Here is a 27,473-nt window from a genome sequence, read left to right as displayed (position 1 = left end):
TCGCTTTGTTAATGTCCAGATGCCATAGGGGTATAAAAATGGTTTCTCCACATTTTGTGGCTAGCATGAAGGATGTTGAGAGAACCTGCTATTGATATGCAATCTGTGGTGTACAACAATACAAATACACATCCCAATTAATATCTTTGCTGTGAAGATATATATCTTGAAGTTTTCTGGAAATGGTTTAGCAATTTTTATATAAATCATGGGAAAATTTTAAAAAAGCACAATTTTATTCAAAAAAGTTCTTGATTTTTCAAAAATGTGACTTTTACTTGCAGAACGCATGAATACTCCACATACATGGAAATACAATTAATTATTAATCACATTAAAAACTAAGATAATTGTAAATACTTAAATTTATGGTAAACTGTCAGATTGTTAGTCGGAAATAAAAAATGAACAGTATACATATACGTATGAAACAGTCAGAATGTCCTGATCTCTGATCTGTGGTTTCCACTTCCTCTTTCTTTTAAGTACATAATATACAAAACGTAATTCAACATTTTTCTTAATATTAAAAGTTTAGACTCCTAAATCCCTGTGAATTAAAGAAATAGTTCAACTTATACAGTAAACAATAATTCTCTTTTTAAAAAAATGAGACAGGCACATGTGACAGAGTACAAGAGTATCGAGAGTACAAGGACATTTCTTGAGAGACAACAGGGCTTCAGAGATATGAGATTCAAGTTTCACGATGCCAAGGGGACTGGTAGACATGATAACACAATGAGCTGGAACAGCTGACTAAGTTCGAGATAGTTTGAGAAAAGAAAAAGAAAAAACACCACAAATTGTACAAAAAGCAGTTCACAAACTGTGAATACTGGTCTGACCAGGTCAAGGCATCAGTGATAACATGGGGGGGGGGCAGTGTTCTCAGATCTTGACTGACAGATCGGACCACAAGAGTTCATGAGGCCCTGGAGTGGAGCGGCCCTGTCCCTGGCGGGCGGAGCTATCCTTTCAGGCATGGGGAGGGGGTGTGGTTTGTAGGAGCAGAGCCCTGGGGTTGGGGCTTATGCCCTTTGCAGGTCAGGGTGATTGGAGGGTGGGGTTGGCACAGCTCAGTTGTGGCAGGCAAGACTAGCGGTTGCTCTTCATTGCCTCCTTGGAAGCGAGGATGAGAGGCGTCAAGCTTGAAAGGGGCTTTGCCATCTTCAGGAAGGGGTGCTACAGGTGAAGGGAGAAATGGATAAGTCAGTGATCCCAAGTAAACAAGTACATATTTTATACCCAGTAATACATATTTCCTCTGTGTATTCCTGTGCCTTCTCTTCAAGAAAAATTTGTCAAAGATTTTTGAACAAGTTGAGTTATTGTTTTTACTACTGCACTGTGAACACTAAAGGTTGAAATAAATTAATGCAAGCAGTCTAACATTTTACTGGTCCCAAATAACTGTCAGATTTCTTTTATGGCTAAAAAGTTATGGTTGCAGTCTGAAAATATGACAGCAAAACAGTGTACATTTATGTATTTACAGCACAAAATCGATATTTAGGGTTGCTTTCACACTGGCGTTATTTGGCCTGGACTTTCCTAACTTTTTGCCTAGTTTTGATCTTTTTGACTGGTGTGAACTTTACATGTGGACTTTGGTCTGGACTAAAAAAGTACTAAAGATTTGAAAAACAATGGTGGCCACGGCCCTCTTCACTCTGACCGTGGTTCAAATCATTCCTGGTATGAAAACATTTTCAGTAAAGTCTAAACCAAATGGAGGAAATGAGGACATGCGCAAATGTATTGTAGGCTTACACCAGGTTGTTTGGTTGTTTTTAGCCAAATTACAGCAAGAGCAAAGTTTACAGCTTGCTAGCTACAAATGAGTCGTGTGTGTGTCTGTCTGTGTGTCTTCGGCATATCAACCTAGCTAGCAAGTTAATGTGCAGCTCTGATGCTGTATCAGAGTTGCTGTTGCCAGCTAGGCAAACATTTTTACTCCATGTGGCATTGTAATAAAGAACGCCTACCCGAGTACCCTGCCACAATACTCTTCCAGAGTCAATATATGTGATATAACATTGCTCGCCTCCTTCTGGCTCTGAAGACAGCAGCATAGATTCCCAAGTACATGCATCAGGTTTTTAAGTGCGAGTAGTCTTGATAAATGTTCACGACAATTTATTTCCGCATAGTGTTGCTGAGTGGAATACCAAAGGAAAACCATAAACTAAAAGGAAATGTTTAAAGACCAGTGATGCTCCATGTTGTCTGCCTTGCTCAGATTTCTTTAAAAAAATAAAATAAATAAAAAACAGAAATTTTTTGTACCCCTGCCAAAATCTGTCCAAACAGTGCGCTTGATATTATGACCAATACAATGCAACAACCTAGTTAACTCTGCGTCGGTCTTTACATGCAAATCACTATTACGTGTGAAACACCCTTAGAAAATTGGAAATTAAAAATGTCTTTTTTGTCAAGTTTTAACAACAAAGAATTTTGTTGCTGGTTCAAACAAAAACATGACGTCTAATTGCAGTTCTGTTTGTGCATTTCACAGCAGTTGGACTGGGCCAAATTCTTTCATAGCTTCAGAAGTGCTTGGCCCCTTCATAATAATGTGTTCATGACAAGGTGTGGAGGAACAGGAAGGAGGGACTCACTTGCAGCAGCTCCTTGCCCCCGCCCCTTTTCTCCACGTCCATCTCCAGGCAGCGGTTCAGGAAGTCCCGGAAGGTAGGCGACAGTTTTTCCGGGTTTTGGAGCTCCGGGGTGCCATTGGTGGCAATCAGGTATAATGCCTAGTTGGGTGGTGGGGGAGTTGTAGGGAGCAAAGAGGGAAACCCATTAATGCTGAGTTATACAGCTACTGGATTAGTCCTCTAAATTAGGACATTTATGGAATCACCCCGCTTTCAAAGTCAATGCATTTTAGTTGGGTGAATTCTGAGAGGTTGGATTTTAGCACATCAAAAGCAACTAAAAAGTTTCCTTTACAGGAAACCAGTTAGTGGCAACAAGAAATCTGGCACCCTTAAAGATGCCACGTCTTAAATCCATTAGAAGGTAAAGCACTTGCCATCTTAAACCCTCGAAAGCTACAATTCCCAATATTTTAAACTCTTGAAAGAATTCTACAGTGCTTATGGCGATAACAGGATCCTCTGACTCAGAAGCGCAACCCATACTCACCCTCAGGGGGTTCTCGTTGAGGTAGGGGGGCTCTCCCTCCACCATCTCGATGGCCATGATGCCCAGGGACCAGATGTCCACTTTGGGCCCATAGGCCTTGCGGGTCACGACCTCCGGGGCCATCCAGTAGGGTGTGCCCACCATGGTGTAACGCTTGATCTGCTCGGGGGTGATCTGGGCGCAGAACCCAAAATCAGCTGTGTTTGAGAGAGAGAGAATATGTCAGTCCAATGATGGCCACAAAATGAAAGTACACATTGGAACTGGTCAAGAATAAAATGCAATCAAATGCAAAAGGTACAAAGTCAAGCAGTATCTTAACGCATCCTGAAAGATACAGGAGTGTTGTGACACTCACTGAGTTTCACAGACCCGTCCATCCCCAGGAGCACGTTGTCGCTCTTGATGTCACGGTGGATCACCTGGTTAGCGTGCAGGAACTCCAGGGCTTGCAAACACTGTGCAGGGGGAATGCAAGAGTGGTCACAGTGGATACAAGAGGAGACCAACAACAATCCAGTTGGCCAATAGGCAATGAGAAGGGGCCACAGTCAGCCTATAGCTACAGCATATATTTGTGGAGGCAAAGTGCTGATCCAAGAAAAAGCTGATATTCGGATGAAGAAATTATTGAAGGGTAGGCGGCATTTAAAAATAGGAAATGAATTTGTGCTCCTCTGAACTAATCAAAATGTTTTCCATAGCCAGTCAGAAGCTTGAAAACATTTATTGAATGGCTTTCATTGACATAATGGAACTCCTAAAAAGAAACACTCAAACAAACTAGTAATAGTTACCTAAATCCGTTTCAGCAAAGTTGTGCTTTGTTGTGCCTGGTTACCTAGCCAGTTAGCTAGACAGCCCAGCCAGCTAGCTAGCTAGACTGCCTGGTCAACCTGGACAAAACTTTTCCACAGATTTTGAGCCACAGAAGCCCAAGTCTGTAAGAGGCTGCTGTCCGTCTAACCTCTCTGCAGACAGCGGCGATCTGAGCCTCGTCCATGCAGGTCTCCGTCACGACGTCTGTGAGTGAGCCGCCAGCCAGGTATTCCATCACCACAAAGAGTTCCTCCCCCACCAGGAAGCTGTGGGGGCACAGAGAGATCCGGAGAGAATCAGCCGTTACTTCCTGAGAAATGTATGCGATACATCCTCTTTCTAGATTAAATTAAGTGTATTACTGTCTTCATAATGCCTTGAACCATTCTGAAAAGAGCGAGTCAGACCCTGTCTGGTAACTCAATAGTGAAGATGAGTAGACTCTCAGCTCCCAACTATCTTTATTATAACCATAATCAATACTGTAAGCATCACGTCAACCCCACCATCCTCAACACAATTATCTTCACCACCACCATCATCATTTTCATCATCATCGTAATCGCCGTTGTAATGATGCAAATTACCTGTCCACGAAGTTGACGATGTTGGGGTTCTTTAACTCCTTCATCACCAGGATCTCGTTGATGATTAGTTCCTTCTTGGGCTGCTTTTGCAGGTTTATCTGTTTGATGGCTACCTGTGAACACACCCACATCATGATCAGACAGAGTCAGAAAACCTGTGCAGTCATCCTCACAGACAACACTGCAGCCCATTCTGAGGGCGGGGGGGACATAAAAAAATAAGTCACAGCCTAGGGTGCATTACTGCCAATCAATCTGCACATAGATCAGCTCCTGCATTTCCTGCTTGCATTCTACTTCCTTACTCTAGGACAGTGGTATGCAACCCTGGTCCCCAGTATATGCTTATTTTTGTTCAAACCTTATTTACAATTCCAAGAGGTGACCCTATAAATGACACATCATTTTGGACATAGATATTCAGGTAAAGAAATGGTGGTTCAGGTGAAATGTTCACAACTTACAATGTAAAGATAAAATGCACTAATACAAAGGTAAATCATTTACTAAAATGGTTATGTGCATTACTCTAGCCTAGTTTTTGATTGGCTCTTACTTTGTCGCTATAGATCTTTTATAAGTGAACAGCTAATAATTAAACAAATCACAAGTGCCATCTAAACATCTGGTAGGTCTACAGAATCTGCAACACAGTCTTAAGTCTGTTTCTTTGTCAGATGGAGAGTTCTCTTCAAGGTCTTGCACTGGCATGATTGACAGGCAGTATGCAGTGCCACACGGTGGGACAGGCTGCATTCATTAGCGACAACCAGAGGGCTTGACGTGTGAGTTTTAGCTTACCTCCTGTCCCGTGGCAACATCGATGGCTGTGTACACTGTGCCTGAAGCCCTGGGGGGTGAGAACAGAAAGCTCATTCATCCAATCCCACACTGGGAGACTTGAGGTCATCAAGAATGACTCACATAAAAGGCAAGGTTTGAAAAAACCTCTAGCAGCTCAGACACAAACTGAGTATTAAAACTGATTTTTACATATAGCCAAGATTAAAGCATACAGCATAAGACACACAGCTGATCACACTGAACAATATCTGCAGAATTTATGAAAGTCTAAACATCAGCCCTAAAATAGATTTCTTCATCTCACAGGATATATATTCACCGGGACGCGCCCAAATCAGCCATTAACACCATCAGCCTGCCTTCAGAAAGCACATCGACAGGCAGATGGACAGCACCGATCTCATAACCTCGTCTCCACCCACACGTAGGCGGAGGTCGTAATGGACAGACTGATCAACTGATCAACGCCCGCTGACTGAAACCCCCTGCCAGTTATTTGTGCATAAGGAAGCTCCTCTTTCCCTGAATTTGCAGTCATCACAGGACTGGAAAAAAGGCTCCTTTCCGTCTTGCCCGTAGAGGTGTAAGGCATATGAAACAAACAGGATGGAGGGGGTGGAGTCTGCCTTCCCCATGGGTAGATTAGGAGTGAAGGCAGCTGCGGGAACTGGCACTCACCCCTGTCCGATTTTCTCGTATCGGGTGTACTTCTTCTTGGGGTCGCCTACGCTGACTATGGTTCCTACAAGCAACAGAAACAAAGCACGTCGTCGTCTTTATGTCCTGTGTGCGGTGCACTTGTACTAGGAATGGGTACAAGTAATGTATCAACTGATTACTTGTCGGATGTGTTGGCTCTATTTATTAATTTAACGTGTAAAAAAAAGAAATGCAAAATAGCCGATATTTCTTCATCTAATATGAACAGAATAAAGCAAATATATATTTTGAAACGCATGTTTTGATTATGCTTTTTTAAAAATGCAATGATGCTTTTTGTTGGTAAGATGTTGTATAAAGAGGATAATAACCCAGGGGCTGGCCATTACGCAGTTTGAAAGCCCCTCGCTGAGGGAAATCGTCAGGCATTCAAATGGCATAACACCAAACCCCTCGGTCATTATCCAGCTTATAAAATGGCTTACCAACAAAAAGTATAATTGTAATCAAAACGTCAAAAATATGCAATTTTATCGCAAAGGAAACATTACTTAAGTATTCCAGCAAATTTCCCATAACCATAGCCACATAACAATGAATGTTTCTTTAGCATCCCCCTCTCAACCGGGTAACCTAATATTAAAATTCAGTTTGGTTTTAGGTCAAAATGATCTCACAGCATGTATGTTACCATAGATAGCCATCTAGTGAACTACTGAATTATATTCAAAACAGAGGCTAAACTATAAACATTTTATCCACATAAACATACATTGTGTGGCACTATGCGCCGATGCATGTGCTGTACATTGTTAAACCAAAATTTCACTCCCCTACCAGAGACTAAATCGACCTACTGAGTTTCTCCATGATCTCCTCGTCTGTCATTTTGCTGCCGGTGCCCTTCTTCTTTTGCCTGTCAACACCCTTCGAGGCGGAATCTGCATCTGCACAGGGCGGTGGCGAGGGGAGTGGGTCGATAACGGAGCGGGTGTACACCTGCAGGGAACGTCAAGAAGGTGAGGACCCCACGTGGTGCCCCCCTCAATGCCGTCGAAAAGCTATTACTTTTCCGGAAGTGGGCCAACCTGGGAGTGTGTTCTACAGGAAGTCCCCGTTTTAAACACAACTTGAGCTTGGATATTTAATAATAACAGTATAAAATTACATTAAAAAAACAATTTTAGTATCATTGGCTATTTGCTGACCATTTTTGTGTTAAAGTCTGTGTTGAGTTGTTCGTTATGCTACTGAATAGCTACGGTGATTGACAGTTTGACTTCTGAATGCCACTGGGTCTACTTTGTGGAGGCGGAGCTCACAGATTTGGTGTGTTCCGGACGGGGCGCCACAATGGGGGGCGGGGCTTCGTCATCCTCATCGTCGTCGATGTCCTTGATGTTAGCTGGCGAGGGTTCCGTGCCCTTCTTCCCCAGCTGAAACAGAAAGATCATTTAGAGTCGCATGGCGTATGGTAGCTCCACAAAAGTTTTTAGTCTCGCTGCCCCATCACTAGGTTACCCGGGTTACGAACCTTTGGTTTGTGGATTTGCTCAATAAGACTCACACTGGGAGCTCTGAATGTCAAGAGCCGGTGTGATGAACCATTGAGAGGAGAATAAGAAAATCCATGCTTCACTCACCAGCTGTGCGTCTTTATCTGTGGGAGGAGAGAGGAGAGCATTAATGGAGAGCTTCAAGGACTAAGCCAGCTCACTGCTGATTATAAGAGACTCCTCAGTGCTTCTAATGAGGTTGGCAACAGTTGCCAGTTTCTGTCTGCCCGACTTGTTGAATCGACACACCCTCATGCCAAAACCTGCAATGGAAGTCCTGAGGCGTTTCTGAGACACACACCTACACAAAACGCACATCTGCACAGACAGAAGAAGCCAAAACTAGTATGCCTAACTGAATGTTGAACGCACACACAGACGTCTACACACCTGAAGATGAGAAGCTGAGGTATTTCTGCCTGCCGTTGCCGGTGGAGTCGTAGAACTTGAGGACGTCCAGAACGGCTTGCGGGTTCTTCTTCTGCTCCGACTTGGTGATGTTGGAGGTCTGCAGCAGCCGAGCCCACTGCTCTGGCATGCCCTGTTTGGCAGGGGGAGGGGGAGGGCTTGAGTTTCCATGGGGATGAGGGGGGGAAGGGCCAGGACCCAGGAGCAAGGGGCCATAAAGGACCTACATTTAACTCATTTTGTAAATCTGTGCTGGCTGAAGCTACACATCATTGAACCTCACAATGAAAGTTACAACCTTTTAAGCCAATTGCAGAAAAGTACAAAAAAGTACAGAACTGGGACAAGGGGGAGAGATAAACTGGGCTTCTGTGGTGGAATGCAGTGCAGTGTGTGTCCAGAGGGGGCGCCACTTGCACTACTCACAGTGAATTCTCCGGTCACGGCATCAAAGCCGACGTGGATGGTGTGTTCGAAGTCTGAGGGGGGCGAGATTTCGGGGCGTTCCTTGTCCTTGTCCTTCTTCCTGCCCCCTGTGGATAAACAGCACCAGTCAGACGATGGGCGGATCCCGGTGAGCCGGTCGGACAGGGTGGAGTTACCCTTCTGAAGGGATGGATATGCTCCCCGCTGCACAGAGTTAATCCAAATAGTAGTACATAAGAGGTACCCCAGAATGGGAGACTTCTACCTGGACCTGTTGGACGCTAACCAAGCACACCCCACCCCTCCTCCACTCCCACTCCCACCTTTCTCGGCTCCAGAAAAGATGGAGATGATCTTGTTGCGGGGTTTCCTCTCCTCGGGCACGGAGGGCAGGGGCTTGGAGCTGTGATTGGCCGACATCGTGTCTTTGCTACTGCTGAAGATGGCGCTGCTCATCCTGACGGGTGGGGCGGGGGGCTTGTCCTCCAGCTCTCCGTTATCAGACATGACAGGGGTGCGCCGGAGGAGGGAGGGGGAGGGGGGGGGACAGAGAGGGGTGCAGAGACCGTCCTGTGGGAAAGAAAACGGAAGAGCGGTTTAAGAAACCGGCGTGGGGGTCGACAGTAGCCACACTCATTTTAGGCCGTGCCCACAGACCGGCTCGGTCAGTCAGTTGGCCAGACGGCTCGATCGACTAGTGTGATTGTCGTTTGGCCGGGGCTGGGCTGAGGGCCAAGTCAGAGCCGCCCTCTTAGCTCATGCTTTCATGCGAGGGCCCCTCAAAAGCCATGCAGAAATTCTGCTCACTCATCTACATTTCACAGCAGAAAATGCTGAAAACATAAGCTCAGACAGGAAGCTGTCATTCTCCCACTCCTGTCTCTGTCGTGTGGCAGGAAGTGGTGGGCAGGTGACAGTCATTTCGGTGACGGTAAACCGTGACCTAGAGAACATCTTTGCAAGAAGCAATAAGTGGCGGGCAGACAGACAGATGAAGATGAGGAAACAGCATGCACTAGGGATATGTGTTATTGTATTACTCCGATATACGTGCATTCTATGGACTTTGATTATTGGAATAATCAAACCTTACCCCCCAGCACCATACGAAATGCCAAACTTTGGGTGAATAAAGATTCACTGCAGAGAGACATTTGTATTCAGTTCATATTTCTAAAATGAATCATTTCAAGGAATTATCAGCCACTTTACACAGGGTTCTTAGGCTTCTGATGATTTCAAACAGAGACAAATTAAAAGATTTTATGTCCAAGCAAACAATCGGGTCGCGTGGTGAAATAACGCAATATTCTGTTTGAAAGTTCAAAACCTCCATGGTGTACATCTACACAAAATCCAAAATCTGCAGTCACCCCAAAAATGAACCAACTGTGAGGAGGACAGTGACGATGTAGGCCTACAGCGTCGTAGCAACGGTAAAACCCCTCAGTCTCGGTCATATTTAAATCCATTAAAAGGAAGTCATTGCCATGCGATTATACATGCAACAAGACAGTCTGTTCTTTTAATTGACCATACTCATCACTACCGCCTCAATCCATTAGCTAAGAATTATACCTCAGCCTGAACGGCTCACAAACCCGAGGATGTGGCAAGCTTGACACAGGACCGCGCATCGCGGGGAGGATGTCAGTCTGTCAGCGTGTTAAAAACGGCGAAACAAAAAAAAATTTAATCTTGAGGGGGGGGTTTCGAGCTGAGGGGCGGCCATTTTCGTAGGCCTTGAGGTGAAAGTGTGGTGACCTGGCCGACGAACAGTGATTTTCTCAGGTGACACGCGTGGAGGGGGGGGTGGTGGCGACGATGTGAGCTGGGGTTTCTAGGGTTCCCGGCGGGCGGGGCCTCCCCCCTGAGGGGTCGTCAAGGGTTGTCGAGGGGTGCGGCCGCGTGGGAGAGAGGCACCCGGCCGCGTGGGAGAGAGGCGCCCGGCCGCCCGCGCTCCCCGCATGCCCTAATAAGGCGAAGCCTTGCGTTCGCCTCGGCTCGCACACGTGCCCCTGACCACAGCTCGATCCGCTTTCTCTTCCTCCTATCTCCGGCGAATCTCTCTCTCGCTCTCGACGCAATGCTTTACCGCCGTGAAATACATACGTCCCTGCTGCAGAACCATAAATGCGCAACACCACAAAATATCACACAATAGAAAACACGGTATCACACAATGTCAAGTACAGGCAACAAAGAGAGTATTTAACTTTAAATTAGATTGGCAGGTCAAATATAAATATCACACTGAATTAGAAAGATACCTTGTATATAACTCATATAAAGTAGCTAATATATGCCATGTCTCCGTCCCTCTCCTTCTGATGTCAGCGGTCCTTACTGAAGAGGTTATTTCGACTAGAGGACAGGCAGAAGGCCAGGGAGAGCCAACAGCTCCTTCTGTACAACACAAAGACGCTCCTCCACTATATGAAGCATCCGACAGCCTTTAGACAAGACGGCCACTAATTTCATTTAAGATGCACGGATCTCGAAGCGCCTTTTAGCATCGATCAGCGGCGAAGCGCGCTGGGGGGTTGAGAGCAGGAAACCTGTCCTCAGTGCACACGCAAGCGCGCCTATGTGAATTCACGCTGCACACAATGCAGAAGATGACGTAAGACAATTCTGACATGGAAAACCGTGCCCTCCTCATAAGCTGCCAGGAAACATGCGATCAACTTCAAAGCATTCCAGACAGGGAGCACATTAGCAGTGGTTCAACCGCCTGATTTTCCCTCACCTGATGCTAAACATTCCACAATATTCCACAAATGAGACCAAATATTCAATTGTTCCACTATTTCCCCACTGATTACAGTAGGTGTAGTGCCAGTATTTTTAAAGCCATGAACATTAGGTCTCAAAACTAAAGCTTCTGAAAAATTGGGACCAGATAAAGAAAGTGAGTGCAGCATTTATGTTAGCAGGGCAACAGTCCTGTCACGTAGATACTGAGCATTCATGCACAAAGCGCGCCAATTAACAGCTAACAAAGAGGAATGAGGCATAACTGCAAAGTCAACAACAAGAACTGCTTTCAGCATAATTACAGGGTTGACTAGACCTGTCTGATACACAAATACACCCTTTAATACACACATGCATGCATACATATATATACACATACATACATACATACATACACACACACACATACATACATAGCCTACATATTCAGGCATTTAGACAAACAGACACTTCTTATTGTGTAAAAGAAATGCTTGTTTCACTGCGGTTATATTTAGTTTATAAAATCTGTGGTCAGAATTTCAGTTGTTTTTGTTCAGGTTTGGGGTCTAACTTTCCCCCAGCAGACCTCTCCAAACCGAACCCAAGACGTAACAAAAAAAACCCCATGCATGAACTTATTGGCATATGTCTTAGTAGGTGTCTAAAAGCAGAACTTGCAGTCACTCTCTCACTCAGGACAATTGTTTGCTCACAAACACACACAGACAGACACAGACACACACACAAACACTTCTCCGCTTTGAAGCAGGAAGCAGGAAACCACTGCCACCGATGTAAAAATACAACCGTGCGTTTATCTGCGCCAATCACAGCTCACTTTCTGACCAATGAAGAAGAACGCTCAGCCACCGAGACACACCTTTCCACCCAATCGTGGGCGCCTGTTGTCAAAGACCAACCTGCAGAAGACAGACTGCATTGGCCCACAGCACAGGCCATCCATATGCCTGTCAAGGCTTGTGGCACTGAGAGGAAAAATAGAACGGTAGAGGGACAGCAACAAGAAACGAAGGGAAGAGAGAGAAGAAGAGGTTAAAAAGAGAGGGGAACACTGAAATTGAGAAAGTGGGAAAGGCAGAGGAAGAAAGTTGACAACTGCAAGTAGAAAGAGAATGAGAGAGTTAGAGTCACTTCATGGTACAGAAAGGTAAAAACCGAAGTGAAACGCGTCACAGCCGCTTTTTAAAAGGCCGTTCTTCGTGTGACAGCGACCAGTTCTACAGAAGAAGGCGGTCAGCGTCTCACTCTCTGAGAATAATGTGCGTGCGCCACATGCAGCCTTTCAACCCTCAACGGAGGAATTCAGTGTCTTTCAACCCTCAACCGAGGAATTCAGTTCATTTGAAATCAACGGACTGAATTAAATCTATGGAGCAAGAACCTGTTGGCAATACACGGATATGACAACTTGGGGAAAAATGTATTTTGAAATTTTTTTTTTTTTACAGAACAAGTTATTAATGTCAATTCAACATTGTTGTACTTTGATTAATTACCAAGGATATGAAGCTTGGTACAACTAAGACTTATGCCAAGTGATTTGAGGTTTCCCCACTGACTCTACAATCTGGCATGTTCCTGTTCAAACCAGTCCTGACCCTGCAGGGTGAACAGGGCCCTGAAGTAACACCTGCCCTTCGGTAAGTCAGAGCAATATTTCAGACGACCGAGATGGATCATGTCCTCACTGTGCACATAAAACCTGCTTCAGTGTCACAAACCCCAATAAGCTCCTTTACAATTCCCAGTGACTTAAAGATTTCAGTGAATGAACAGGTAGCCTCTCTCTAGGGTGCAGGCTACACTGGATTTGACTGACATTGTGCAGGTCGTCAATACCTGGCCATGATATCCTGTCATTTCTCGCAGTATTGCTCGCATAAGGCTCAAATCGAGCCTCCACCAAGCATTTCATGTAAAATCAATCGTGGAAGAATGAAATGCTGAAACGCTCGACATGCCAAATACAATAATAAAAGCCACAAAAGAAAAAGCACAAACGTAAAGTGCATTTAAGCCTCACAGAAGCCTCGTCTCACCCTGAATGTCCCAGCAGAATCCCAGAGCTGTTTTTCCTCTGCCTGACTGCACGCTCTCCGGGAAAGACTTTGTGGGCAGGTCCCTCTTCGCAGTCCGTCTCACTCCTACAGCAAGAGAGAGAGAGAACATCAGATAGAGAACGAGAGAGAGATAGCGAAAAAAATTGGGAGGGAGGGGGAGCGAGAGAAAGAGAGAGAGTAAGGGAGGGAGAGAGTGAGAGGAGACGAGAGCAAGTCCAGGCAGGCAGGTGGACCTCATTCCTCAGGGTAAGATGCTGTGATTAACAGTCACGAAGGGGGCGGGGCCACTGCCCCGCTGTGGCAGGTCCTCACCGCGGCCGGACCGGGTCCTGGGACCATTGCAATGCATCTACAGAGCCTGGGCAACACCGACCTGCATTTTCTGCATGCACCGTTCCAATGCAACCCGGTGCTGCCGTTTGCACTTCAACTTGGGATCTGATGTCTGTCATCAAGTTTGATCAGTCAATATGTGAACAGTACTGCTTCGCCTCGTCAATATTTGGCTAAGCATCGTAAAACACTTCTGCGTTGTGGCACTGCACACAGGAATAAACATGTCTGCAACTTAATCTGGCATGACTCATCTGGGTACATAGATAGCCTTGTATAGCGCCGAGGGTTGGCTGATGAGCCATGATTGGCCCAAGTCAGTTTGCGGTGGAAACACCTACTGGCTCACGTATAGCAGACTGAAGAGACTGAACATCAGTGTGCAAGGAAGCTTAAGGAAGCCCTGTAACCTCACCTTTAATACGAAGCATGATTTCACTCTTTTCCCAGCATGCACTCTCTACATCTTTATCTGTGTCCACTAAGGATCCATTAGATTCTGGCCCTTCATCACACAGCCACTGTATTAGCCACTGTTTGAAGGAACCTCTATATATGATGTACGTTATGATAGACATTTGGGCATTTGGGTTCTGATTTAGAACTGCAGGGATGTGCCAACACATGCCTAAATTATTTTTCTAAATCATTTAGCATCCTATGGCAACTTTCGACACAAAGGCATATTTCTGCCCAGCAGTATCCAAGACAACAACGAGAGGGCCTAGTTTCAACACGATCGTCTGGAGCCCCAGAGCCACAGGTGTGGGAGTGTACCCGTGTCAGTCACAAGCGGTGAGAGAAAGTGCAGAAATTGGAAATTGCCTGGAATTACCCTGGGAGTGACTGAATGAGTGTGTGCATCCCGCACACACAAACAAACACACACACACCTTTCCTGTTCATATATCTCAGGTGGGTCTTGTCACATTTGGCAAAGCAATGCATTGTGGAATAGCAGGCCTGTCTTCTCAATGGGCCTTCTAAAGCCTCCAGCCTGTGTGTCACGTCATACTTTTTCCACCTGGAAATGTCTCTCACTTCACAAGATAGCATCTCTTCAGACCACCCTGCAGGCTGGGTCATTTCAAACGCCCCACAGTCATACCCATCCAGGGAGACCTGGAGGAGACGACACACATAAGAGGAGAACATCTGCACTTCCCCCTCATATGCCCCAGTGTCACCCCCTAGTACACAGGCCTGCAATCAGAAGCTCTAAACCACAGGTGTCAAACTTCAGTCCTGGAGGGCAGCAGCGTCTCCTGGTTTTTGGGGGGTTTCTCAGCACCAGTGGTTCATTTAAGTCATTGATTGGCTAAGGAATCCTCAAGGCCTTAATTAGTGGCCAATCGAAAGGAAAACACAAAAACCCGCAGGCACTGTGGCCCCCTTGGGATTCAGTTTCACACCCCTGCTCTAAACTGACACTTTTTGTTGCACGTGATAAATTTCCACTAATTCAGCCACACCCACTTTATCAATAATATGCAACACTCTTCACTCGCCACTATCTTTACACAATGAGTCACTCTGGCCAACATCGCATCATACAATCACCGCCAGACTGTTTTTGGGCTGAGCCATTTCCCCTCCCACCGACGCAGACGCTGACTAGAGGTCCCCGCCTTGATAATTGCAGGCCATTCCGCCACGGCGATGTCCCGAGACCGAATTCTGTCGCACGTGTAAAACCGCAGACTGGGAGAGAGGCAGAGCGATGCACGCGCCATTTTCCCTGCATCTTCCTTGGACAGTAAGGAAGTGAAAACAAAACCGGTGGTGGTGGGGGGTGGTCTAACAGGAAGCGTACTAACCCCTCCCGTTGGGAGAGAAGTGCTCCCGTCTTTCGGCCTCTAGTGGCTCGGGGGAGGGCGCAAACATGTTCATTTCCCGCAATTACAGCTTGGCCAGGGAAATGTAAACAATGAGGTCACCCTGGGATGGGAGGGCGGAGCTGTTCCCGTGCCAACCGCCCTCGCCACGTGCCACCAGGCCCCGACAGCGCCCACAACTTCTCCTTCGCACCTCTGATGATCCAGCCCGTGGAAGCACTACATTTAAATTACATTACATTACATTATAGGCATTTAGCAGACGCTCTTATCCAGAGCGACGTACAACAAGTGCATAGGTTTCATGATGTAGAGGCGCAAAAGAAACACTAGAGTGAAGTAAGGATCGTAGTGCCAGAAGTGACCACATCGATCAGGACTCCAACCCTGTAGAGTAAGCTTGTTCAGCAAGCAAGAATCCTACCAAGTACAAACTAGCACTGGAATCACACCTAATCATACAAAAACAATCCTGCCAGATACACTAACATAATCAAATTATCCTAGCTAGGTACAGTGGTCCACAGTGTCCACGTCCGCATTCCCAACACCTCTGTACAATACCTCCATTGGACAAAATTTTAAACCATGACCCTGGCTCGCTGTTGCCTTTAAAGATCCCGCGTCTCTTTTCAGAGGCTTGGAGTTAGCTCCTGTGTCCTGATCAAATTTCAACAAAACTGACTTTTGTCATCTGACCACCCAGTTCCTGCTACATCTGCATGGCTACACAATGCAATGCCTTGCATTCCCTACACACTTTGATAAGGTCATCTATCAGCTGAGGTAGCATTTTCAGGTGACCTACCTTGAGAAATATCAGAAGTAAATAAAACGTAAATAAGACGTTTATAAGATCTCTGAAATTGAACTGGAGAACAGAGCTGTTCCTCCTGTTCCTCCAACCTGCGTCAATGCTAAATAGCAAGGGCAGTCACACTGAAACTTAATGACATGCACTTTATGACCCGCTGGCAGTTCACAGGTTGAAACCGACTACTCTGTGCAGCCGCCAGCTAGTATATCAGAAACCTCACAGAAAACTTGGCAACGCAGACCCCACAGGCCCCTGAGCTGGGGCTCGGTTTGCAGCAGGGGGTGATTTCTCTGGTAACCCAGGGACTAGGGTCCAGTGTATGAAAGCTTACAAAAGAAAAAACCTTGCCTATACAAATACAAGCCACGACTTGGCCTAATACAAGTTATCAGCAGAAGCACTGCTGTGTGGGCATGGTTGAATTAGTACAGAGCATATTAAAATACAGCTTTGGATCAAAGTTACAAGACTGAGGAGAAAGTTGTGTAGGTAATGAGCAGAACCAAAGTTCTCTGGTGATCTAGGCGGCCCTCATCTGCACCTGCAACGTTTGGCTGGGTTACAGCGTTAGCAGAAAAAAGTTCCTTCCAGTCAGCATTCTCCAGTAACAAGGGGGCATGTGACTGTGGATTTGCTAGATGGTCCTCAAGAAGGACTGCGACAGACTGTGGTGTGCAGAGGAACTGTTTACAGGAAGACGTACCGGGAGCCTTTTGTATTTTCAGCGTCTATAAAAGGAAGTTCTGAACAGGGCTTCCTGGTGTGAAGTAACTGGCCCTCCCCCTCTTTCACAACACCCTTTCCGAGTCCTGTTTCCCCTTGGAGCCTGGTGAAATAGGCCTTTTGGGACTGTACATATTTGCCCTCTATAACCCAAAAAGCCTTCAACAACAAGTACCTATGCATTTCACAACAGCTAATGCACACACACACACACACACAACTAGGATGCTGTTCTGCAAATTCCACATGCAATTTCCTCTACTTCCTCTCATAAACAGCTAGATAGACATTAACTCAGTGACATCATCACAGGCTTGTTTGACACCTCGCCCAACAAGTCATGGTTTCAGAGTAGGCTACTGTGTGGTCCTTTTCTCTGGTCTTCATTCAAACTTGACATAATTCAGTTATGAGGACAGTTTAATGAGGATAGGGAAAAACGTTAGTATCCGAGTCTCGTTTGCTTCATAGTACCAGGACTGGGAATTGATACAATATTTCTGCAAGTGCTTTCTGCAAGCAAATGCAAATGAGAGCCTATTTAATCTCTTCCCAACACAAAACCCTCTCTAACAAAGGAAAATGACTTTTAAAAGTGGAAAAATGCAAGATGAGACACTGACAGGACAGTATAAAAAACAAGCATTTGAGACGAATGCCGAATCGTAGTTTACATTTTAACGTCTTAACGTCTTCCGAGAACCAAACCGTGTCCTGGCTTCTTAAACTAGACTTGAATGGGAAAACTATGGTATACCTTGCTGTTAATTTTAGCACTATTGCATGAATAAATTGCATGAATTTGCATAGTTTAACAGAATACTTTGACCAAATATTTTGGATATTCCAATAGATAAAGCCTAATTTCCAGGCTGATGAAGATCACTACATTTAGCATTTGGTTCGATGTTCATATACGAAGACTAGATTTCATTTCTAATCAAATTTGCCCATTTCTTTCCGAATAAGGATGCTATGTTAGCTGCCGTCGAAAGGAAAATTCGTACTGTCAATTTGCCAGCCTAGCGTTAAACAAGGTGGCATGTTGTTAGACAACATGCCTGTAAAGCGAACGAACCATCCCAAATAAAACACTTTTATACGCAAGTCATTTTTTAAAACCAAAGTTTACAGTTAGCAAACTTTGTATGCTAACATACGTGTATGCTTATTATGGGTTTTAGTTATCTTAACTTGACACTGATTTTAATAGGCTTGCAAGAGATCAAGACATTCTAATAATGCAAGTGTATTAATAGCCTACAAATATTACGTTAAGTTACAAATCAAACACCGCGCCTCTCTTATCATCCAACTGCTGGTACAAACGAAAACCATCTTACTGTATTGCTAACCTGATAGGAATCGGTGCTTAACTTCAGAATAGTATCTAACATTAATAGTTAGCTGGAGTACTCACCAGCAAAACTGCAGCAAACTCCCACAAAACTCCTAAAAGTTAGCTCCGCCCCCTCAGAGCACCGCTAATCAGTTTGCCGGCCTTGTATGCTATTCAATATTATTTTAATAGTTCCTACCTGAACTGGATATTTGAATGAAACTAAACGAAATATGTTGTTTTCTTGTCTTCGTTGTATTCTTTTTATCTACTGAGACCGGGATAGGCAATGGCGGAGGGGAAGCGGAAGTACTGGCCCAACCCAACCGCAGCCCCACGTTAGAAACATGTCCAAAAACAAATTTTATATTTATTCTACACTAATGTGTTTTAAAATGCGCCATGAAATACTCGCATGTTAAATTGTGGCTCTAGAACATGCCCCTAATTTTATTCAATAAATTAAATTAGTATTTATAAAGAACATCACTATTCTGTTGTAGTAGATGCTGTATGGGTAAAGTAGTTCAATTTTACCTTCAGCAAAATACAAGACAATCAAATTGAAAGGATCCAAAACTACATTTCCCAAGAGCGCTTGGGCGTCAGAGGGTCGACGCGACTGTTCGTAGGAAATGCGGCTTTGTGTAAACTGGAGACAAGCGAGTGTCGTAAAAAATAAAAGGGACATGAATCACTGTCATCAAACACGTATAAGTAAATACAGCTCATCGTTCCATTCAGTTAACCTTATAATTACTATTGACTGCCTTGGTTGTACCAAAAACTGTTATCATGAGAGTACCAGAAGTGGTTGGTTTATCCTTTGACAGACACACAGACTGAGACCGTGAGAGAGACAGACAGACATACACTTCAGTGATCAATCAAATCAATTGATTACAAAATTAACTTGCCTCTCCTGTTTCTTTGGGACTGTGAACTGGTTGCCAGATAAAAAAACCAGATAAATCCTATGGCTCTCCAGGACCAGGTTTTGGGGACATCTGGCTTAGCAAAAATCCCTCAATTGGAATGAGACAGAAACCAGACAGGACACACCAGTATACAAGCAGGAACCTACAGGCCACTTATACAGAATAGAAGCATTGAACTTGAGCAGAAGTATAAACCTAAACAAATCATTCCAATATACATCTGACTCCAATAGTATTTGTCTCAAAAGTTATGAATTCACCCAAAGAGGTAGATCAGGTGTGCACAACCCCACTCCGAGAGGGCAAATCTGTTTTTGTTCCAATTACATTAGTTTCGGTTTTCAGACAGATCAATAAACTGAACTAGCTCACTCATGTACTTGAGCACCGCAAAGTCTTTATGAAACAGTTTGTAGCAGTGTCTGTAGCTGGTGCTAAAACAAATGTCAGATCAAATTATGATTGAACTAATGCAATAATTAAGAGCAGAAATTTGCACAAAAAGAACAACAAAAAAAAAACAAAGGGATCAGACCTTCCTGTGCACCCCTGGGGTAGATACCCAGTTGATGGATTAAATGACCTGAAACTTTGTTGATGGATTGAATAACACTGTGGATGAACACACTAATTGGACATACATGAAATCTGATGATTCATCTGGAGGTTTGGGGACCCATTTGTACTGCAGGCATTAATTGGGAGAGTTACAGTTATTGCACTAACTCCAACTGAATCCATCAACTAAGTTACAAACAAGTTCCCATCGTTTTAGCACAAGGGGAGTATTTCGTGCCATTTGTCCATAATTATTGCATTTTGCCAGCATTCTGCCCGCAGACAGCCTCTTTCTCCGAGCAAGCCCAAAGCTCTGTCCCATGTTGTGCATACAGACATCCATATTCAGAGTCCATCGAACTGGTAGTGCCCTCTAGGGGTTCCACAGGCACAATGCAAAAAGCATAATTTTTCAGTGATAACAGCTGCCCAATGCACTGTGTAATGAAATGATCAAAACAGTTACACGTGATGGACATTCCATAACACTAACTCTAAATGTGAGAATCAATGAATGTGATCACCAACTTACTTACAACCTTAATTATACAAGGGATCTATAATCACATGAAATGGACAAAAACATGAACAACAGGAGAATAGTCCCCAAATATACTTTATTTATAAGAATAAAACATTGTCTACAGCATGGTCAAAAATACAGATATACAATAAAGTTTTATATAAAAGATGTACAACAATGTTGTTTTACAAAGTCAACAAGAAGGCTAAACTCTTTGGGGGACCTGCAACAATCATGAAGAAGCAACAGGATTTTTTTTCCCATATTCATTGTACGATTACATTTATTCAGCTTTTAAAAAATGGTCCCAAGGACAATCTGTCCATTCATATACAAAACAATGCATCACATAGGTTCGGATGTTGCACAGAGGCTGTCAAAATTGCTGTGAAGATCAGTTACTCCAACATTGTGCAAATGCAGGACCTCATTAGACTGCTTGCTTGCTTAAGAATTTATTCCACGTATGCCTTACGTTTGTAAATTTTGCACAGTAGACTGGTGTCCTGACACACATTCCCAGCAGATGTTAATCCAGCCCTTAACCTCTAATCTTGAATGTGAACATTCTGAGCATATGTATATGTAATTATAATCACTGCCTAGTATTGCATTTTAACTCCAAAAAGAGGACTTCAACGGGACCTTTTCTGATAAGGGAAATCTTTCCAGCCACAAAAAATAAAATAAAATAAACAAACAGCATTGCATTTTCCGCTTTGCATGCACATTGAAACGTTTTGAACAATATAAACACTGATCAAACAATATTAATCAATGCATTTCAGGGGAAAAAATAAAGTCAAGATTTTGTTTTCACCATCACTATTTTCATCCTAAAAGAGAGTGGAACTTCATGATTCATTTTACACACAGAGGGTGCTTGCATCTCAGTTTCTTTAGCCAATACTAAATATACTAATAAATAATACACAGCACTCTGAAACTGAAAACTCAGTTCATAATGTTCCTGCAGACACCAGTTTACCAAGCATCACCTAATACGGACACAGAGGGTTAACGTGAAACACTGGAGCAGGGTTTATTTGTTGTTGACAGCTCACGCAACAAGAGAAGCTACACTTGTCTGAACATTGAGAACGGAACATTTAATAACATGGATAGCATCCCTTATTTTCATGCCGAGTAAAAAAATTCACAGTTAAATTAATTTAAGCTTATGTCCACACACAAAACCACATGAAGCATACTAAATGAAGGTTTTATATGATTGGTGTCCACCAGAAATTTATGGCATCAATTAATCAGTGCAAATCAGTTTTCATTAGATTCAATATAAAACAGTGGGAATAGCATAACAGAACTTTTCTTGCGTGAAACAAACGCAAAGGTGCAGTAAGTTATCAGCCCGTACACAGGGTCTTCCTCTTCACCTATAATTATCAGAGAATGCGACTTTTGAAAGTCAGTACTGAAACACCAGTGTTTACCTCACGCTAGCTGACTGAGCAGCACTTGAAGCAACGCTACTCAACTCCAGGTCCTGAGGGCTGCAGTACCAGCAGATAGTTGGCCAGCCATGCACTGCACCACCCGATTTGATTAATTACTTTACCTCCTTGGTTCAGGTAGTAAGCTCATCACTGAAATCAGGTGGTGTAGCACGTGGCTGGAGGAAATACCAGCAGGACCTCAGGGCCTGGACTTGAGCAGCCCTGTCTTGGAGTAAAGATGCTTCACCGTCACAGAGACTAAAATGTGAAAAACCCAAAGAGTGGTCAAAGCCCATATTATCAGTGCCTGCTTGGTTCATGTCTTGCCACCGTAATTCGATACGCAGTCATATTTAAAACTTAGGAGTTCATTTGCTAGCTTTTTCTTTTTTTTAAGAGCTGAAACTAGACTGGTCTATGGTATGTTTAGACAGCAGGTGAAAAAAGGGATTTCTGAATGGACTTGAAAGCAAATGCCTCGCGTGAAATCGGTTTAAAAATAATTCGGTGAGAACCTAATCTTACAAATGTCCGAATGCAACTGTCTGTACCACACCGTCAAACAATCTAACAAAACAAGGCATTCAGAGAAACGTGTCAAGATTGTCAGGAATCGCAACTGAGATACTATTCCCAGAAAGAAGGAAAAACAAACAAAAAAACATTGTTAACGTAAGAGAAGTACAAATGGCGTTTCTCAGATTTCATTCAATGGTGCAAAAAAAATGCCCTTAGTCCTGTCATGCCTGAAGCAAAATAAGAACCTCTCAGAATAAGCCTGACTGTCATGGTCACAATTATTTTGCTATGAGAATAATTCAACTCCTGGGGGGCCACAAAAGCCGTTCATTTGGCTAAGACGATCATATCAGAAGCGTTCACCGCCAAAAACCTACAAACTTTTTAGCACCTGCCAGGACACTGAAAACTTTTTCAAAAGATCTTTGACAGAGGCGATCTCAACACGCACAGGTTTAAGCACTGCCATCGCTATTGGCTTACATACTGGATTCAGACGTCAATCTCCCTTCTTCCCTCCCAGCGTTTCGGGGCAGAGGCCGAGGTTACGGCGCCGCGAGAGCTTGACCGGTGAGGTAGGTCAACGGAAAAACATTCAGGGGAAACACTGCGAGACGTTCGCTCTCGGGCTAGCGCCTACATCCGCAACCGTACAGGGAGGGGCGAGCAAACGGGCAAGCTCCGACCGCGCCGCCATTTCAAACGACGCCGATCTCACATCGGCGAGCCCGCGTGCGAAATACTAAAACTCAGAACAGATGAGGATGTAGATATTTCAAGTATTAACAGCATTTTTAAAAGAAAAAAGCTTTGACAGACCATAGTTGTGAAGGCCATGGCCAATATATAAATGGGAAAATATTTATATATGTATATATTACACTGTTTTACTGCATAAACAAAATACATTATATATATATATTTATGTATACTTTAAAGCGATGGTAATCTGCACCTCATTTTTTCTTTCTGTCCTGGATACAGCGTGGACAGTACCTGAAAACACAAGATGGAACAGCAGTTAAGTCAAACAGAGGTGCCAACAACTCTAACAGAAAAAGATCAATTTAGTCTGGGTCTGAAGTACGTGTACATCTACATGTTTACACAAGTTTTTACCATTTCCCTTTGGGTTTCGTAGTAAGGTCAACACAAGCGAAATGAAACCACTCTATTGGACACTGTAAGGGGGAAAAACACATTGTTATTCCAAAAAGCATTTTCAATTAGCAAAATGAAATACACAGAAATTCAAAAAGTTTTTCTATAATATGACAAAAAAACTGACAAAGTATGTTACTGACATGTGCAGCACCTGTTAGGTTGGGGCATGACAGACATTTTGCAGCAGAGTGCACACCCCAAATTATATTGGTTGAAGATGGAGTATTTTATTGAGCCAATTAAACTCAGGAAAGATTAGGTGGCCAGGTTGAGAAAGCCCGTTTGAGAGTTTTGCCAGGACACGGGGGAAATTCATTTCAAATTCAAATTCATTGCCAATATGTATGCGAGTACACATTAGTAATTTGTATTGTATACATACACATGTATTATAAACCACCCAAGTATTCCAAACATTTATGAATAGCATAGAATAAATGCATTTTTCCCTGAGGAAACTTCAGGACATTAAAGCTTCAGTATGAGATCTTGACTGCCCATATATAAAATTATTAAATATGCGGGATACTTACATCAGGGTTATCACAACCAATCATCTCCCCGTAGGACACCTGATGGCAGAGACAATACGTGGGCTCGTTGGGGTCGACGGGCATGTCCAGCACATCGGACGGATGGACGGCTAAAATAGAGTCGCTGAACTCGGGGCTGGGGGAGACAGAAGGTCAAGGTGAAAAGAGAAACACACATTCTGAGTTTGTTTTTAACTGCATCATTTAAGGCACGCAAATTCTTCACTGTTAGTAAGAGCTCGCCCACGTGCGGACCCTTACCTGTTTTTCATTTTCTTCTTCCGGGGCGAATCTTCATCGGAGCCTTTCTTGCCTCTACCTCTGGAGCTTCTCTTTTCCCTGATACCCCTGGCTTCTGGAAAAAAAAAGATATATACGAAGCTTAGAGGGATGACGGTCTCTGTGCACCTCATACAGCATTAAAACGGTTTAACCCGCATTTATCTATCAACGATGACAACTAAACTTAACACCGCACTGCTGATCACAAACTTCCACCCGAAATCTAGCGCTGGCGGGGCTTCTCCCTGGGGAGGCCGCTGAGGGACGGGCCGTGTTTAGCGGGGACGGGACGGGCGTCGGCGCGCTCCTTACTCTTCAGGGCCCTCCCGTCGGGGCTCTCGTAGCCGCTCACTTCCAGCTTCTCCTTCAGCTCGTTCTCGAAGCGGGCCAGGTCCGCGTCCAGCCTCCGGATGTGCTTGTCCACCTGGGAAGCGACGGAATACGCCTTGACTCCTTTCTCAACGTAACCATTAAATACATGCAAACGCTTTGGTCGACTGTGCTTTTTTTGCTTCGGAATTTTGCGGTTTGTAATAATAGCGTGACAAGTGGAAGAGACTTGTAGTGGCCTTAAAAAAAAGGGGTCAACAATCAGTTTTTGTGTTGCAGATCAATGCAAGAGTGCTTCTCCGGTCTGCAAAGCTCAAGAAAAGGTTGAGCTTTCAAAAGAAGACCGGGAAAATGCACACAATCACAAACTCAGACAAATTGAATAATGTCCACTCGTGAGTAGGGCCACCAGTTTGTCCCCTCATTTTCCAACATGGTACTTCAGTTCTCTGCCAGCTAGACGCCGTGATAACCTCTTTGTTAAACCCCCTCTCAAACAACTAACCCATTTCCACCACCTCAATAATTTAAGTAGATAAAGTAATTGGCACTAATTAAGCATAGACAATGATTGACAGCGATGTTTACAAGCGACACATCTCATGCTAAATTCAGTTTGATTACTTACTTCCGTGGACACGCTATGTTTAAGTGTTGTACCGGGGTATGATCAAGAGTGGTTTTTTCAACAGCAGTGGGAAACACCCATATTAAAAATGAGAACACTTATACGCCATCTACTTGCACAAAGTTGTTAAATAAAAAAAATGCATTCATGATTCAGGCCATTAACTTCAATCAAGACTAGTAATCAACTGCTTTAACTGATCGATTACTGTGCTACTCAAGTTCTGAGTAACAACAAAAACCAGCAGACCCTGTGGCTTTCCATGACCGGAAGTGAGGACCACTGGCTCAAAGACATGCTTTTCGTAGCATTTAAACTTCCATCTGTGTTCACTTGACTTCACCTGACTTTCCCCATATTAGCTCAGCTAACGTTTTTATTTTTATCAATGTCTCAATTAGAAACTGAGCTGTACATTTTGTCACTTGACTGTGCCGTAGGAATGTCTATGGGGACCTCTGGAGGATAACCATTGAACTACATGTTTAAAACCCTCCAGGTCACAGGGTGGAGACAAACTGGTGGCCCTACTCATGGGTCAAGACCAGACATTTTTATCAATGTCATAAATCAAAATAATAATGAAACAAAAGGTGAAACATACTCTAAACAGTGCACTGACCATTTCATATGTCTGCATAGCAAGCTGCACTTTGTCATCGCTGTACTCCTTGCACTTGCTGTAAGCATTCTCTATCTTCTGCAGGTGCTCAACCCGCTGCTCAGAAGCCAGGTTCTTCACGTTAGCGATGTATTCTGCAGCAAGTTTATCGATCTCTCCCTTCTTTTCTAAAATAACACAGAAATGTACGCGTACAAAATGAACAGAATGTGGCAGCCACTGTAAAGCCAGCAAGACATCAGAAACAACATATCTAAATCATTGTTAATTGCACACAAAACCTGCCTGGGACAACTGAAAACATACACAATAACTGAAATGTATATTAAAAAAGTGAACTTTCCCTTTAAAGTGCATCACTCAAAGCACTGTAATGCTCACATAATACTTAAAATATATACAATGTCAAATGCCTTGCCAACCAAAGAGAACTGCAGGTATGTGCTGTCAAGGCTATGTAAGAATGCCTATTTTAAGCCAATTTAAATTTCTGGTGGCAGCCATGTGGTTGTGCAGTGATTTCCCACCTTCTGTTCTATTGTCCAATTCTCGCATGAGAGTGAAGTTTCTTTGCAGTTCACAGGGTAGGTTTTCGATACCTGAGAGAAACGTCAACTATGAGTTAGTAAGGCAGTTAAGAGAAAAAAACATAACATCCCAATGATGCAAAAGAGAAAAGTGTGTTACCTTACTGCATACACCAGCGCCTAAATGAGTAGTTGATGAAACTTGAGTAACCTGAATGTTAACAAGCTGTATGGATTTACATAACGAAATGAGAACAAAATACCATTCATATTTTCTTACTAGTGACATTTTACATGGCTGGGTTTGCCGAAAACAGGATTAGTGTAAACCAACCTACCACAGACGCGGAGGGAACACGTATTCCGCGGTGGTGCTGCGGTCTGTGTGTGTCTGTGTGACGCACTTAAAAAAATCAAACGTCCCGCTCCGACAAGGAAGCGAGCTAGTTATGTCCTTTCCACGAAATGACACTGTTAAGAAATGGATTGTTCTCCGTATACAACGTTCAAGTATGAGGTCTGCGACGACAACGTCTGGGATACATTCAAGAAAAGACGTAAATTTTTGACCTTCTACGGGCTTCGAAAAACAACTTAATAACCAACTTCCGCCATGAAGCGCAGTGCTTCCTGTTTATGCCTGGCCAGCGCAAAAATAATTTACGGCTGATAGCTAATAACCTTCATCAGTCACAGATATATTCCCTTTTATTCTGATTAAAATACAAGTCACTTTCCACCACAGAAACAGAAAGTTTAAAGTGTCCTACATCGTTGTATATTTACAGAAAACGTTTGGCTTACTAACTACCAAAAAACAAACCGTACGCTTCGTCAGACCTGGCTAGTAGCAAGCTACTTAGCCATCTATTTCCATTCCTCGTGTTGCTTCGGGAAGGTAGCGACACTTCTAAATTAATGTTCTACCAGTGATTTCATTGCAGAAGCATATACATATATGTTTGTTACTTACTGTCCAAATAATGTTCCAAATATATTGCCGTCGCCATTGTCACTTTTCTGTTTAAACATATATTTTTAATCCAGCCCGCGTGAACTCGAAGCGTAGTACTCAATTAATTATTCATGACTTCCTCGTCTGCCATTGGCTCAAA

At 43.7% G+C, this 27,473-nt stretch overlaps 2 protein-coding genes across 7 annotated transcripts; both read right to left on the bottom strand.

The window, feature by feature from the left end:
- Window positions 1-217: 217 nt before the first annotated feature.
- LOC135256759 (serine/threonine-protein kinase PAK 2-like) lies at window positions 218-18,617 on the bottom strand. Of its 4 annotated transcripts, XM_064338871.1 has the most exons (17): window positions 18,362-18,589; window positions 14,460-14,688; window positions 13,213-13,317; window positions 8,737-8,983; window positions 8,414-8,520; window positions 7,970-8,120; window positions 7,667-7,683; window positions 7,346-7,459; window positions 6,881-7,022; window positions 6,042-6,105; window positions 5,361-5,409; window positions 4,560-4,672; window positions 4,121-4,238; window positions 3,512-3,611; window positions 3,154-3,350; window positions 2,625-2,762; window positions 218-1,185 (listed from the first exon to the last, which is right to left on the bottom strand). In XM_064338871.1, the coding sequence occupies exons 4-17, from the start codon at window positions 8,918-8,920 to the stop codon at window positions 1,099-1,101; spliced, it is 1,581 nt and encodes a 526-aa protein (XP_064194941.1). In that variant the 5' UTR covers window positions 8,921-8,983; window positions 13,213-13,317; window positions 14,460-14,688; window positions 18,362-18,589; the 3' UTR covers window positions 218-1,098. The 4 variants fall into 4 exon arrangements, with proteins under 4 accessions (XP_064194941.1, XP_064194942.1, XP_064194940.1 ...); XM_064338872.1 differs by lacking the exon at window positions 14,460-14,688 and having other exon boundaries at window positions 18,480-18,617; XM_064338870.1 differs by lacking the exon at window positions 14,460-14,688.
- A 1,757-nt stretch (window positions 18,618-20,374) lies between these two features.
- On the bottom strand, window positions 20,375-27,468 carry LOC135256758 (inhibitor of growth protein 5-like). 3 transcript variants are annotated; one of them, XM_064338868.1, is made up of 9 exons: window positions 26,697-26,832; window positions 26,519-26,584; window positions 26,359-26,430; window positions 25,832-25,998; window positions 24,564-24,675; window positions 24,231-24,324; window positions 23,970-24,105; window positions 23,392-23,453; window positions 20,375-23,268 (listed from the first exon to the last, which is right to left on the bottom strand). In XM_064338868.1, exons 3-9 carry the CDS (start codon window positions 26,384-26,386, stop codon window positions 23,229-23,231), a joined length of 639 nt encoding a protein of 212 aa, XP_064194938.1. In that variant the 5' UTR covers window positions 26,387-26,430; window positions 26,519-26,584; window positions 26,697-26,832; the 3' UTR covers window positions 20,375-23,228. The 3 variants fall into 3 exon arrangements, with proteins under 3 accessions (XP_064194938.1, XP_064194937.1, XP_064194939.1); XM_064338867.1 differs by lacking the exons at window positions 26,519-26,584; window positions 26,697-26,832 and adding an exon at window positions 27,332-27,468; XM_064338869.1 differs by lacking the exon at window positions 26,519-26,584 and having other exon boundaries at window positions 26,697-26,830.
- Between the last annotated feature and the right edge of the window lie 5 nt (window positions 27,469-27,473).

This window comes from Anguilla rostrata, chromosome 6 (genome assembly GCF_018555375.3).
Source record: "Anguilla rostrata isolate EN2019 chromosome 6, ASM1855537v3, whole genome shotgun sequence".
NCBI lineage: Eukaryota > Metazoa > Chordata > Actinopteri > Anguilliformes > Anguillidae > Anguilla > Anguilla rostrata.
Note: the sequence above shows the minus strand (reverse complement) of the source record. Positions and strands in the feature narration are given on the sequence as shown.

Bases quoted from the DNA above. Each gene is read 5' to 3' on its own strand.
- LOC135256758 (XM_064338867.1), bottom strand. From the start codon at position 27,368: ATGGCGACGGCAATATATTTGGAACATTATTTGGACA. The intron at 23,454-23,969 runs GTAAGTATCCCG...TCCCCCTTACAG, and splicing joins TTGGTTGTGATAACCCTGAT to TGTCCAATAGAGTGGTTTCA. The intron at 23,269-23,391 runs GTAAAAACTTGT...TTGTGTTTTCAG, and splicing joins ACGAAACCCAAAGGGAAATG to GTACTGTCCACGCTGTATCC.
- LOC135256759 (XM_064338872.1), bottom strand. From the start codon at position 8,920: ATGTCTGATAACGGAGAGCTGGAGGACAAGCCCCCCGCCCCACCCGTC. The intron at 8,521-8,736 runs GTGGGAGTGGGA...GTTTATCCACAG, and splicing joins CTTTTCTGGAGCCGAGAAAG to GGGGCAGGAAGAAGGACAAG. The intron at 8,121-8,413 runs GTGAGTAGTGCA...CCTGCCAAACAG, and splicing joins CCGTGACCGGAGAATTCACT to GGCATGCCAGAGCAGTGGGC.